The sequence below is a fragment of the Triticum aestivum genome, chromosome 3D, assembly GCF_018294505.1.
Source record: "Triticum aestivum cultivar Chinese Spring chromosome 3D, IWGSC CS RefSeq v2.1, whole genome shotgun sequence".
Classification (NCBI taxonomy): Eukaryota; Viridiplantae; Streptophyta; class Magnoliopsida; order Poales; family Poaceae; genus Triticum; species Triticum aestivum.
This window is the reverse complement of record NC_057802.1, coordinates 15,978,844-15,993,677: the sequence shown is the minus strand read 5'-3', so window position 1 is coordinate 15,993,677 and position 14,834 is coordinate 15,978,844. Positions and strand designations below refer to the sequence as shown.

At 44.5% G+C, this 14,834-nt stretch overlaps 1 protein-coding gene across 1 annotated transcript; it reads left to right on the top strand.

Annotated features, from left to right (window-relative positions):
• The first annotated feature begins 6,015 nt into the window (after window positions 1-6,015).
• Window positions 6,016-8,481, top strand: LOC123076921 (endo-1,4-beta-xylanase 1). Its single transcript, XM_044499071.1, has 2 exons — window positions 6,016-6,860; window positions 7,110-8,481. Exons 1-2 carry the CDS (start codon window positions 6,054-6,056, stop codon window positions 8,226-8,228), a joined length of 1,926 nt encoding a protein of 641 aa, XP_044355006.1. The 5' UTR covers window positions 6,016-6,053; the 3' UTR covers window positions 8,229-8,481.
• The last annotated feature ends 6,353 nt before the right edge of the window (window positions 8,482-14,834 follow it).

Genomic DNA, 14,834 nt, shown 5'->3' with positions numbered 1-14,834 from the left:
GGCAAGTTGCACTAAGAATTGAGCTATCCGGAAAATACCGTGCCATGAGAACCCTTACGCATAGTGAACTAGGAACATGTAAGATCCGCCAAGCCTGTTTCGCTAGTAGAGCTTGGTTAAACGCCTCCGGGTCCCTAAAGCCAAGCCCTCCTTCATGCTTCCTTGTACACATTTTATCCCACGCAATCCAGTGCACCTTCTTCTCACCATTAACTGCACCCCACCAGAAGTTCAAGAAGATCGATGATAGGTTCCGGCACATTTTCTTTGTGCGTTGAAAACATCTCATGATGAACGTTGGCGTGGATCGGAGGTCAGAATTCACTAGTACTTCCCTTGTTGTTTTAGACAGTCCTTGCCCCTTCCAGCCAGCAACTTTCTTACCAGCACTCTCTCAGACATACTTGAATGTCCCATCTTTGGACCTCCCCACCATTGTGGGCAGTCCCAAATATCTTTCGCTTAAAGCCTCCTATGAGATGCCTACCGTTTGCTTTAGCAAAGTTTTGTCCTTATCGCTTGTACCTTTTCCGAAGAATATACGATTTTTGCAGATTTACACTTTGCCCAGAGTCCATCTCGCAGTCCTGTAAAATAGCTCGCAGCACTTCCAAATTCTCTTTAGATCGTTCAAGGAACACCAGTCTACCATCAGCAAAAAGAAGGTGAGTTACCGTGGGCCAGTGCTCCCAAACGGGGCTCTCTTAATCTCCTTCCTCACTTGGATATGTCTCAATAAAGCTGAAAACCCCTTCACACAGAAAAGGAATAATAGGGTGACGGTGTATCTCCTTGCCGAAGTCCCCGAGATGAAAGAAAACTATGTGACTTCAACTTAACCTGGTACCTAGTAGTTGTAACACATCACATGATCATGTCTATCCACGGACCAGCAAACCCAAGTTTCTCCATCATTTGTTGCAGAAACACCCACTCCACTCTGTCGCACGCTTTCATTATGTCCAGTTTCACCGCACAGGTTGTAGTCGAGATTTGTGCCAAAATCAACTACTCGCAACACATGTGCATGCAGAAACTCATGTATTCATTCGGTTGTATTGTCTGACGGTGTATGATGAGCCCGCTCATGATGCAACATAATTTGAATAGGGTCGCCTGCTGCATGGAAACGTTAGCGGTATCATCAGCTGACCTGTGGCCCACGCGCCTGCCTTATGGGTCGGCCCAATTACATGGCGACCAGGTCGCTCATCCACGAACCGTTTGTTTCTGGTTTGCACGCTCAAGGTTGACTGGTCGACAGTGGACTAGTTGACCGGTCAACCATTGACTTATGCAAAAAAAGCAAGAAAAATATCAATAATATGAAAAAACATTCATGGATTTGGAAAATGTTTGCAAAATAAAAAAACATGAATTTTGAAAAAAATCATCAAATTTGAACAAAGTCAATTTTGAATATGTTCGTCAGATTTCAAAAAAAAAGGTCATCAATTCCGAAAAAAAATCATCCATTTTGAAAAAAGTTAATTAATTTTGAAAAAAAGTTCATGAAATTAAGAAAGCAAAAAATAGAAAAAGAAAAGGAAGAACAAAAAGCGAAAAAAGGGAGTAAGATATCACAATAGGTGTGGTGTCCCACGTAGTGACCGCAGGGAACAAGGCGATCGCGGGTTCTAATACCCCTCACGTGCGTTTTTTGCAGATCTACGGAAAAAAGAAGCCAAATGGACCGGTGCATAAGGCGTTGTATAGGAAAGCTAAATAGGGCGGCCCAGTGTGGAGGGGGGCTGCGCGCGATTGCAAAAATGAAAGTAACATGCCCATAAGGCAACGTATAACAAATGCAGGCGCACACTGTGTCGAACTGTCAACACATCACCGCAGCGACTATGTCTCGCATTAAGCGAGGTGGAAGGACTCCAGCTGAAGGTTTGTGTGTCTCGCCTAGCAAGCGGGGCGCCCCACTTAATAAAAGAAAAGGTGCGAAAAAAGCAAGCAAAACCGGGGTCGGGCCAAGATCTCCTGGATAGTAGCTAAAGATGAGAGCTCCTTCTAGGTAAAAGAGCCGATTTTCACCACCGTTCAGCTTTCTTTGAGTTGTTTTTATTTTTTTTGCTTTCTTTTGTTTCATTTCTTTTTTCTTCTATGATTTTTTATTCTTTTGCATTTGTTTCTTCGGTTTTTATTTTTCATTTACTTTTATCCGTGGTTTATTTTGTTTTCATTTTTTGGGTTTTCATTCTATATTATTTGTATATGCCCACAAAAGTTGTCTAATACACATTTAACATTTCTACAATACATTTTTTTTAATATATGCTCAACATTGTTCCTATACATAGTTTTAACAGTTTTTCAAATTCTTGATTATCATTTTCCATATACAAGATTAACATTTTTCGTATACATGGATAACATCTCTTCTGTACATTTTTTAAAATGCTTGATTTAATATTTTCAAATAAAAAGATTAAAAGGTTTTGAATATATGGTCAAAATTTTCTATACACATTTAAAAAATTTCAAACGCTCAATTAACATTATTCAAACACTTTTTTAACATTTTTACAAAAGATTTATTAACATTTATATTTAAATAATTATAATAATCGTCATCATCATTTTTAATATCGTTTCAACATTTATTATAAATATATAACATTTCACAAAAGCTTGATTAATATTTTTTAATACTTGTTCAATTTTTTCTATAATATTCTTGCTTAACATTTTTATATACATGACCAAAACATTTCATCAGTTTTTCCAATACATGATCAATACTTTTACTATACACGTTCAGCATTTCCGAATGCTTGATTAACAGTTTTTCAAATACTTGGTCAACATTTTTGAAGTACTTCTTCAAAAAAAATCAAATAATTGTTCAACATCTTTCGAATGCTTGATTAACCTTTTTCAAATCTTGTTCTACATTCTTTTCAAATTCTTGCTTAACATTTTGATGTACATGGTCAAAAAATTCAGTAGTTTTTAAACACACATCAACAATTTTCCTGTACACGTTCAACATTTTGCGAATGCTTGATAAATTTTTGTCAAATACTTCTTCCACATTTCTCAAATACTTGTTTAATTTTTTCCGAATGCTTGATTAACAGTTTTTCAAATACTTATTCAGCATTTGTCCAATAGTTCTTCCACATTTTTGAAATACTTGTTCAACATTTTTTGAATACTTAGTTAATCATTTTCATATACTTGTTCAACATTTTCCAAATATTTTTTCTAAAGTGTTTTCTGGAATATATATATATATATAGAAAAAAAATTATAGAAAAAATTTCAAAAGCATAATTAGCAAAAGTAAACCAAAAAATGAAAACAGAACAAGTAAAAATATATATTGAAAATGAGGCGGTGGCTACCCGCGTGCATGGACCGGCCCGTTTTGCTCGCCCCTTCAGCGAGTCAGAAGATAGACTCGGCGAAGGCGCGATATAGGGGCACCCACACATCACACTGGGAAGAGCGAGCGAGGGAGCGACGACCAGCCCATTTTAGCCGTAAGGTGAAGGTTTCTGTTTTCGATTTTCAGAACCTTCTAGAAGGTTCATAAACCGGTTTTCTTTTGCTCTCATTACAGATTTGTTTTTGGTTATTTTACTGTTCAATTTTTCTTTTTTGTTTTTCTTTTATTTTTCATAAATTCACGAGCTTCAAAAAATATTCTATATCTACAAAAATTGTTCAGAATTTCAAAACGTATTTAAAAAATGCTGGTTCCCAGTTTAGAAATATGGTCAGAATTTACACAAAGTTTAATATTTCTGACAAATGTGCAGAAATTTCAAAAACATACCATGCTTTGAAAAACTATTCACTTTTATGAATAAATATTTCATATTTTAAAAAATGTTTGGAATAAAACCTGACTGCTACAGTGACAGGGTCATTACGGTGCGTCGGCCTACTGTGTTGATCCAGTAGCGCATTCGATGAAAAATAAATCTAAAAATAAATCGTGCAGCAGGGAAACGCGTTAAGTGTGCTGGCCCGCTCAAGCTTGCCTATGTGAATGCTTGACTATTTGCCGCGTCGAGCGGCAAAAAGGAGCTCTTAGAGGTCATAAGCCCAACATTAATTTTTAGTAGAAGCCCAGCCTCATTTTTTCACGGGAATGATAAAAATCTAACGTTCGTTTGGTAAACACATGGCAAATCAATTGTTTTCTTCTGGCAATTTATACTGTCACGATGGTGCCAATTTTTTGTAGCAATCATGGAAAATCCCAGCAAAGAACTGAATATGCCAGATTTGCCATGCTTGGGCTAAAGAAAATTGGCATCCTCAGGACAATATAATTTACAATAAAAAACATTTGTTTCGCCATCCTTAAAAATCAAACGTTCGTTGGTTATCAAGTTCCTTTTTTTTATAGGAAGCCTAACGTATTCTGTTAACAACAAAGGAGACCCACATCCGTATTTTCTCTTCCCCAACCGCACGAGAGAGGCGAACAGGGAGGAGAAACCATTGCCTCCTACCTCCACCGGCAAAGCCATTGGTCCCTGCCCCCATTTACCGCTCCTGCAGCGGCTGGGGGTGGGGACCCTGGCGCTTCGGCTCAGGCATGTAGTTAGGTTTGGCTCCGTTTGTCCTTGGGGCGCCAATCCAGTGGTGGGAATAGCGTCGCGTCGGAATAAACTGCCGCTGTCGTTCTTCCATCTCAGTTTTGGGGTCCTTTTTCACACTTCTTCAAGGTTCCTAAGTTTATCGATGTCTTTGTTTGGTTTCCATGTGTGTAGACCTTGTATTACTCAGTTTTAACGATATGTGGATACATTTAAAAGAAGCATATTCTGTTACCCGAATATGGTCCGGTTTGACCTTGTCCATTGCCTCGTGCAAACGGCGGCAATTCTTAGAGGCGTAGCTTTGGAGGGAAGTTTGGCAGACTTTTTTCCGTCCGCACGAACGAACAAACGTGACCTCTGGTGAGATTCGGTTAGCCAGCACAGACAGACAGAGCACGCCGTTCCCATGTACTCCAAACTTATTTTCCCTCCTCCTTGTCAATCATGGCTTGCTTGGCCCGTCACGCATGCACGAAGACGAACCGATCGATCTCGTGCATGCGTACGCGCGTATCGCCGTTGCGTAGCGACCCAAATGATTCGAGAGCCATCCATCCATCCATGTATGTCCACACACACACGCAGCAGCAGCAGCAGCGAACCAGTGCCCCTGCTGGACATGGACAGGCTCGGCTCGTGATTGGCCCGTGTAAACACATGACATTTACAGCCACGAAATGAACAAAATGAGTCACCAAACCTCGCTTTTCGCCGGGCGATGCTCGTGTCTTGAAGCTTTGTAATCCGATTTCGTACGCCTAAACCGACCGACCGGCCGATGTATGGTCCATTATCGTCGCCGCCGTCGACCGCCATGTTTTCGCGGCGGTGGGGCGGCTGCAAGTTGGGCGCGTCGCCGTCTCGCCGATCCTCCTCGATCCCACCGCCGTTATGGACGTACGTACAGGTCCAACGTTGCTGCCGCCGGCCCTCTGCATTGCATTCTGTTGCATGCCAATGTCGTCCTCTTGTTGTTCTCTTCGTTTAATAATGCCTTAGCTAGGTACTCTTGGCAATTTGATGGTAGGCAAATGGCGCTTGACGGTGCGTTGAGTTACTGAGTTTGGTGTCGGTTTCAGTGGCTGCTGCACAGTCCAGTTAAGATCAAGGATTAGGGATATATAATGTCCTGGAATTACGACGGAAAGTTGATGTAGAATCTAAGCCCCGATTGGTCCAAACCGTGATGGATCGACCTGAAATATGCATGTGTTTGGGCCACCAAGCACCGCTTTTAGTTGTCTCTTCCCAAAGCCAAGAAAAGGAGTGCTTCTGGTAGTGCCTGTAATCATCATCATCATGCTTACCACAAACAACAGCCTATCAGATCCAACAGCCGCCCGGCCGTCCCTCTGACACGCGGGCCCGGGACGCCGCCCGGCCCCACACGCCAGTCGCGGCTGGTCTCTAGTTCGCCAGGCCTTGCGCAAGCTTTACTGTTACTCAAAAGCAGAGAGAGAGAGAGAGAGAGAGAGGGAGAGAGGGGAAAAGATGCATGGTCTGTGGAGGAGTGGTGGTTGCTTCGAGCTTCTCCAATATTTTGCGACCGGCGTTCGGTGCGCTTTCGAGCTATTTCGCCGTGATCTCGATGGCCGACCCTTCCCCCTTTATATACGGCCGGCCGCCGCGATCCCTCCTCAGCCTCACCGCACCACCGCGCCACCTGCCACCGACGACAAGCACACTCCCCCACTGCCTCCTCGTGCTAGCACCATGGCCTGCAGCTGCGCTCAGGGGGTGGTGTTCGACGCCAACGTGATCCGGAACAGCGCGCTGGAGGACGGGCTCGCCGGGTGGGCGCCGCTGGGGTCCTGCACGGAGCTGTCGGTGCGCCACGAGGAGCCGGAGAAGGTGCCCACGGAGACCATCAACGACGTGGAGGACGGGTACAGGCCGAGCGGCAGGTACATTCTCGCGGCCGGCCGCGGCGGCGAGGAGGACGGCCTTTGCCAGGCGATCCCCGCCGGCACGCTCAAGCCCCGCGTCACGTACCGGGTGGCCGGGTGGATCGGCCTCGGCGACGGCGCCGCCGGGGAGCACGCGGTGCGCGTCAACATTCGCGTGGACGGCGAGGGCAAGGAGTGCGCACTGGTGGTGGAGGGCGGCGCGGTGTGCGCCGAGGCCGGCAAGTGGACGGAGATCAAGGGCGTGTTCCGGCTCAAGGCGAGCCCCGCGTCCGGCGCCGCGGTGCACGTCCAGGGCGCGCCCGCCGGCGTCGACGTCAAGGTGATGGATCTCCAGGTGTTCGCCACGGACCGCAAGGCCCGGTTCAAGAAGCTCAGGAAGAAGACTGACAAGGTGAGTGACCTCTCACATCGCACCATCTATCACTCCAAACTGATAGAGATTTACTACTAGCAAACAAGCTACCGTAGGTGTAGGTGTACAATATTTTTCTATGTTTTGGTTGACACGTAAGCTAGCTTGGCACCAAACTGCATAAATGTATGTACTGGCACGGTGGCACCAAACTCACGACACATGTCAGTTTCGGTTGACACGTAACGCCATGACTCATGAGGACCGTGCATGGACGTACGTACGTAGGTGCGGAAGCGTGACGTGGTGCTCAAGTTCGCCGGCGCCGGGGCGTCGTCGGCAGTGTCGGGGGCGTCGATCCGGGTGATGCAGATGGACACGAGCTTCGCGTTCGGCGCGTGCATCAACCCGGCGGTGATCCAGGAGCCGGCGTTCGTGGACTACTTCACCAAGCACTTCGACTGGGCGGTGTTCGAGAACGAGCTCAAGTGGTACCACACGGAGGCGGTGCAGGGGCAGCTCAACTACGCCGACCCCGACGCGCTGCTCGACTTCTGCGACCGCCACGGCAAGCCCGTGCGCGGCCACTGCATCTTCTGGGCCGTCGACCGCATGGTGCAGAAGTGGGTCAAGGACCTGCCCAACGACCAGCTCACCGCCGCCGTCCAGGGCCGCCTCACCAGCCTCCTCACCCGCTACGCCGGCCGCTTCCCGCACTACGACGTCAACAACGAGATGCTCCACGGCACCTTCTTCCAGGACCGCCTCGGCGACGACATCAACGCCTTCATGTTCAAGGAGACGGCCAGGCTCGACCCCGGCGCCGCCCTCTTCGTCAACGACTACAACGTCGAGGGCGGCGGCGACCCCAACGCCACCCCGGAGAAGTACATCGCGCAGGTCAACGCGCTCATGGAGAAGGGTGCCCCCGTGGGCGGCATCGGGCTGCAGGGCCACGTCACCAACCCCGCCGGCGAGATCATCTGCGACGCGCTCGACAAGCTCGCCACCACCGACCTGCCCGTCTGGCTCACCGAGCTGGACGTGTGCGAGTCCGACGTCTGCCTCCGTGCCGAGGACCTCGAGGTGGTGCTCCGGGAGGCGTACGCGCACCCGGCCGTGGAGGGCGTCGTGCTCTGGGGGTTCATGCAGGGACACATGTGGCGCCAGGACGCCTGCCTCGTCAACTCCGACGGCACCATCAACGACGCCGGCCAAAGGTTCATCAACCTGCGGCAGGAGTGGACGTCGCACGCGCGCGGGAAGATCGACAGCGACGGCAACTTCAAGTTCAGGGGGTACCACGGCTCGTACGTCGTGCAGCTCGCGACGGCCACGGGGAAGATGCACAAGGCCTTCAGCGTCGAGAAGGGGGACACGCCTCTCGTGCTGGACATGGACGTGTGACAACGGTTACCTACTACGGTTATTATATCCGAGTATAGTTATACTACTGATACTAATACACACATACAAGCACACATTAATTTGATCTAATGGGATCGGCAAAGGAATTGTACCACATACAACAACTATAGTTTTGCATTTCTACATTTGGGTATATATTGTACTTATGAGAGAGAGTAATTATGGTATTGTATTGGTTAAAGTTAACGGAAATGAATGAATAAAATTGACGAGCTAGTAATTCCTCGTTTTATTGAAAGTGGTACTGAATGCTTTCCCTCCTTTCCGAGAAAAAAATGTAGCTTCATTTTTAGGGTAATGTTATTCAACAAACGTTTGTTGGGGGTGCATGGCAAAAAGATCGTTTTCCAAGGCAATTTATGTGTTGGAAGCATGATAATTCTTTCAAGCGAACACGGCAATTTTTGTATCAAAATCCACTGTTTGACAGAAGTTGCCATGTGTTTTGAACAAATTGCCAAGCATTTTACAAGAATTTATCATAAAAGACGTTTGCAATTGCGATGCCTTACAACAAACTTTCGCTGGCTATCGGGCTCCCATTTTTAACATAGACTAGTTTTGTTGTCGTGAAAACAACAAAAATAATAGGTTCACAAGGTGTGTATTGTATGCCGATAAGCTTGACACTTTTCAACCATGTTAAAGTAGGCTTGATCTTTTCTGTGGAGTGCGACCTACTCCTATATTAGAAGAGGAGATGAGGGAAGAGCTCGACGAGTGGCACGACAACAAGGCAAGGCCACTTTGAGATTCTCTTCACGAGAGAAGCACACTCATGGCTCGAGTCCGAAAGACAAGGCTAATCCACTTCTTTCGTTGATCCATGACTTTCAAAGTACCTCAGACCCTGAACCTCGACTCCATTGCCTTTGAAAGGTCTCTTCGGGGGAGCCTTCCACTTAATTTTATTTTAATTTATGGGGAGCACTACAAATATTGTTGGTTAATGAAAATGCGCGCGCGCGCACACACGCCTTAAAAAGGAATTAATGAACTATTTCCGTGCATTTTTTTCTTTTTAGTTGGGTGCACATGCACTAGGGGCCAAAACACTTCCCTCGCATTGTCCAGTAGTACTGTACAACATCAAGACTAAGAATGCACCTTAAGAAGCGGCCATTCTGAAATAAAAAGTAGCAAGTCTGCAAACAAAAATAAATTAAGACATGCTCAACAACATAATCAATTTGATATATTTGTGAGAGGCTTTTATAACACATGATGTAAATAATCCAACATGAGAATTATAATTAGTAGTGGGATTATAATTGATAAATAAAAGAAGACTTAACACCCAAAATTGACATAACTACGAGAGTTAAAACCACATGCCATTCACTATTCAGTCAATACAACATTGAGGCCTATGAAAGTAGAGTTGTTTCGGATGGTGGGTAGAAGCAATCTGCCTGATCATTATTTACCGGAGTGAAGGACTACATATTTTGGTGTTTTTTTGCGTATGCATAGCCATTGATGAACTTGATGCGACAAGAGTTGAGTTTTCCATCGGAGAAGTCATGACCACCTAATTAGCTTCCTAAATATGTATAAGTAGTTCAATCACTCCCGAGCATGACTTAAAACATCTCACCAAATCGCTATCATCTAGTTTAAGGTTGCCACTTATGTTAATTTTTTATTATACTTAGCAAAATTATCGACATAATAATGGGCTAAATATTAGTATAAAATATTAAAATTACACTAAGCTTTTTTTAACATTGCAAATATATTTTCTTTAAATTTGAAACATATTTTTTAATTAAACCATTTGGATTGTTTTCTTTTTAAGACATGCATGCCACCTTAAAACCTTGTGGCTAAATCTTTCCCTATCTCACAGAAAACTAATACTTTTTATGACACCATAGACCAATTTGAACTGTATGTATATATGTGTGTATTCATGTCTCCTTAGTATCCTTAAATGTCTAATTAATACATTGACAGAGGTCTCCAGAGTACATGTTTATATATCTTTGGTTAAGTAGATAGGTTTCAGAGTTGCCTAAAAAAGATAAGTTTCAGAGTCTGCAAGGTATCTACGACGAGGTTTGTCACTGAATCATGGGAATTTCTCATTTATCGGTTCTCTCATGATCATAATATTTATTTCACGATCATGTGTTCAATGGTCAACTTGCATTAATGACGACCTTTGAGATTCGGTTTGGATTGCAGAAAGTCCCCTTACCTTTCTCCCAAGGAGTGACCATGTGTATCGAACCCACGGGAGGATATATTCTATGAAATAGGTTCAAACAAGTTATGGTTCCCGCAAAATGTTCCAATTTTTAAACGGAACTTTAACAACCTTTTGGATGTAAACAATGTTATGTAAATAGGCCAGGGTACGAGAACTTACACTTCACAACCTTGTACTTGCGCTTGGAATCTCATCTTGATAATAAACATGGACCTGGAAGACACCCGCTACGTTGTGAGCACAAAGCGACGAGGGGGGGGGGGGTGACAACCCACAAGTATAGGGGATCGCAACAGTTTTCGAGGGTAGAGTATTTAACCCAAATTTATTGATTCGACATAAGGAGAGCCAAAGAATATTTACAGTTATTAGCAGTTGAGTTGTCAATTCAACCACACCTGAAAGACTTAATATCTGCAGCAAGGTGATCAGTAGCAAAGTAGTATGATAGTAACGGTAGCAGTGGCAATAGTAAGAGTAGCAGTTTTCTAGTGATTGTAACAGTAGCAGCAACGAAGGTAACTTAGCAAAGATCAATATGTAAAAAGCTCGTAGGCATTGGATCAGCGATGGATATTTATGTTGAATAATATTCATCATGTAGCAGTCATAACCTAGGGCGACGCAGAAGTAGCTCCAATTCATCAATGTAATGTAGGCATGTATTCCGTATATAGTCATACATGCTTATGGAAAAGAACTTGCATGCCATCTTTTGTCCTACCCTCCCGTAGCAGCGGGGTCCATAAGGAAACTAAGGGATATTAAGGTCTCCTTTTAATAGAGAACCGGAACAAAGCATTAGCACTTAGTGAATACATAAACTCCTCAAACTACGGTAATCACCGGAAAGAATCTCAATTATTGTCACCTTGTGGTATGCGGATCTAACTCGTAATAGATGCGTATAATTTGCAAGATAGGATCAAGAACACAAATATATTCATGAAAACATAATATGTTCATATCCGAAATAATGACACTCGGGCCATAGTGACAAGCATATAAGCATAGCAACATCAATCTCAGAACATACTGGATACTAGGGATCAAGCCCTAACAAAACTAACTCGATTACATGATAAATATCATCCAACCCATCACCATTCAGCAAGCCTATGAAGGAATTACTCACTCCTGGCGATGAGCATCATGAAATTGGTGATGGAGGAAGGTTGATGATGACGACGGCGACGGATTCCACCCTCCGGAGCCCCGAACGGACTCCAGATCAGCCCTCACGACGAAGAACAGGAGGTGACAGCGGCTTCGTATCGTAAAACACGATGAATCCTTCTTTGAACGAATAGGTATATAAGGAGTCGGAGTTAGGGTTGCCAGAGGTCCAGGGGGCCCACAAGCTCGCTGGGCGCCCCCCCTGAGCTTGTGGCTCCTGGGTGCCCCCCCCCCTCTGGTATATTTTTTCGCCAGTATTTTTTATATATTCCACAAAAATTCTCCTTAAATTTTCAGGTCAATCTGATAACTTTGATTTATGCACAAAAATAACACCATGGCAATTCTGCTGAAAACAGTGCCAGTCCGGGTTAGTTTCATTCAAATCATGCAAATTAGAGTCCAAAACAAGGGCAAAAGAGTTTGAAAAAGTAGATACGATGGAGACGTATCAATCTATCCAAAGTACGTCGTGGCCGGTATGCGTCCTATATCGTGAGCCAGTTCACCGACCACTGCCCCTTACAGTCGTGCAGGGTTTCCCGGTTATTAAGAATTACTTCAGACAAGATCATTGGGCGTTTAATGACTGCACATCATTTATCCCCAAGGAGAGATATTCCTTTTGCTTCGTGATACATTACAAAACCAAGAAGAGACATATCGGCATCCCCATGAATCAACACATAACCACTATGCCAGATTCCACATTGCCGTTTTGTTCTCTTTTCTCGTTCCCGTGTTCCGATATCCCTGTGAACACCATCGGGACAGACCTGCACACACAAAAAACTGACCCACATAACAGACCAAGGAAGCACCACCTTCTACACGTCCTCCGACGACATCAGGAAGCATCACTAGATCGAGGACGAGACGGGGAGGACTTATTCCATGTCGACGACGACGGCATCATTTTGCCACCCATGAACGGAGACCAAACCTTAGAGTTAATCATAACCCTAGCATCAGAATGAAGCAACGTGATCCCCTCCCTCTCTTGCTGCCAAACAAAGAGGGGGCCACGGGATTGCTGATGGGGAAGGCGGGAAAGATAGATTGGGAGCCGCTGCCCTGCGCCTAGGTTACGAGGGAGCAGGGGCGTAACACTTTGTAACCCACGTTTCATCTTGATCCTGATAGAATCCATGACTTGAAAGCATATTGGTGTAACTTTCAGTTTTATCATAACCTTTTTGTTCGTGGTTTCATTTTCTTCAATCTATTGTACTGCCTTTGGTTATCAGTAAGGTTGTATCATCATTCTTAAAAACATAGGGATAATTTAAAGACCATCCAACAGGTCAAATAATGTAAAATGTAAATTTAAGTTTGGACCCATACATTTCGGTACTAGAATTTTTGAACTACAATTTTTTTTGGAATAAAAAAAACAACAATTTTAGGAACTGAGATATGATATACCTGTAGCTATGATATACCCGTAACAATTTTAGTAAATTTTGACCGTGCACCAAATTATAATCTCATTTGGCCTACCCGTAGCCGGCCCTCATGAGAGCCTCACAATATATGTGCGCAAGCAGTTAAGCAAGGCCCTTCTAGACGTGTTTTTTGTGTGTGGAAAAGGCACTATATACATATACACTATGAAACAACTGTCTTATGTAAGTTTGGTCAAATTAAAGATAATTTGACTTCTGATAAAACTTATATGCAGACAAAAAAGGGCCATAGGGAGTATTACGAAGAGAATAGCTTAGCTAGCATCTGTTCAAACGCCTTTTGAGACACGGAGATGCATGTTCGACGTCGCAAGGAGAAGATTTATCGAGCAAGATACGAAGTTATTGCGATTTTGGCGGATGCACGCACGATCGAGCCATCGTTCGGCGCATACTAATTCCTCGTGGACGTGTTTCCATGCTTTTGGAGCAATCCAGGATATCCATGCACGCATTACGGGCGGTGCTCAATTTCGTGGGTCGGCATGCATGCCGTCAAGATTCGAGAACGGACGTCACAGATCACCCAAGAGTCCATGGCCATGCATGCCTCGGCCGATGTTCGCAGCTTCACGCCATGGTTTGCGACTTAATTGGATATACTTTTCGTCCAAAGTCCAAACGGTGAACTGAAGTGGAAACGTCCATCACGGCATCACGTATTATGTCATGGGACGGCTGCGAGTAAGCACTCCTCAAATGGTGAAACACTCCGTTCACATTCCACAAAAGTAAAAGGCTCTCTTCCTAGATCTAAGACGTACGTATATTATATCTTCTAGAGCAGAGTAGCTAGTACCATCATCATCATGTGTTGAAGTGTTCAAAAGAAAAAAAGAACATCATGTGCTAAAAGGATATCTGTACTTAGAAAAACTTCCAAAAGGTACATGCGTACGGGCTGCTAGCTTAGTTAGGTTCTTAATTATGCATGTGGGGCGGCAAATCAAAGTGGAGACGCCCATCACGTATGCATGCATGTAATAATGGGGCGGCTGCGAGTAGTAGTCCTACAATGTTGAAACACTCTGTTGATATTTCACAAGGCAGAAGGTTCTCTTGCTAGATTTACGGCACGCGTTATATATTATTACTCCCCCCCTCCAAAATTACTTGTCTTGGATTTGTCGACAAGTAATCCGGAACGAAGATATCTTCTCTATTCCTCCGTAAAGATGTTTTAAATCATAATTTATACTCACTCTGTTCCAAAATAGATGACCCAACTTTGTACTAACTTTAGTCCAAAGTTAGTACAAAGTTGTGTCATCTATTTTGAAACAGAGGGAGTATTTGTTTATAGAGTACCGGTGGATGTACCATCATCATCATGTGTTAAAATCGCATGTGTATGTAGAAAGAACTTTCACAAATTACATGTGTACGTACGTTCTTCATTAGCTCGTAGACAGTCACGTATATGCAAATATACTACTCGTGCAATCGTGCTGCTATGCATTTGCGTGTGCCTACCAACGACCGAAGGAAGGATTGATCAACTTTTACTCCAAATGGTGAAACGCCCTGTTCACATTTCTTGAAGTAACAGGAGTCCTCTTGCTAGATCTACGACCTATATTAGACGTGTCTGCTAAATGTCAATCACTTCCGCTTCACGTGAGACCGAAGCCGGAGACCCCGTGAGGAGCAACAGCCATGGCAAGGCCGAGCTATGCACAAATAGGAACCGCCGATAGCCGGCGGGACCAAAACTTGACGGCAGGCCGAGAG

Coding starts and splice junctions, on each gene's coding strand:
- LOC123076921 (XM_044499071.1), top strand. CDS start 6,054: ATGCATGGTCTGTGGAGGAGTGGTGGTTGCTTCGAGCTTCTCCAATAT. Junction 6,861..7,109: donor TCAGGAAGAAGACTGACAAG/GTGAGTGACCTC, acceptor GTACGTACGTAG/GTGCGGAAGCGTGACGTGGT.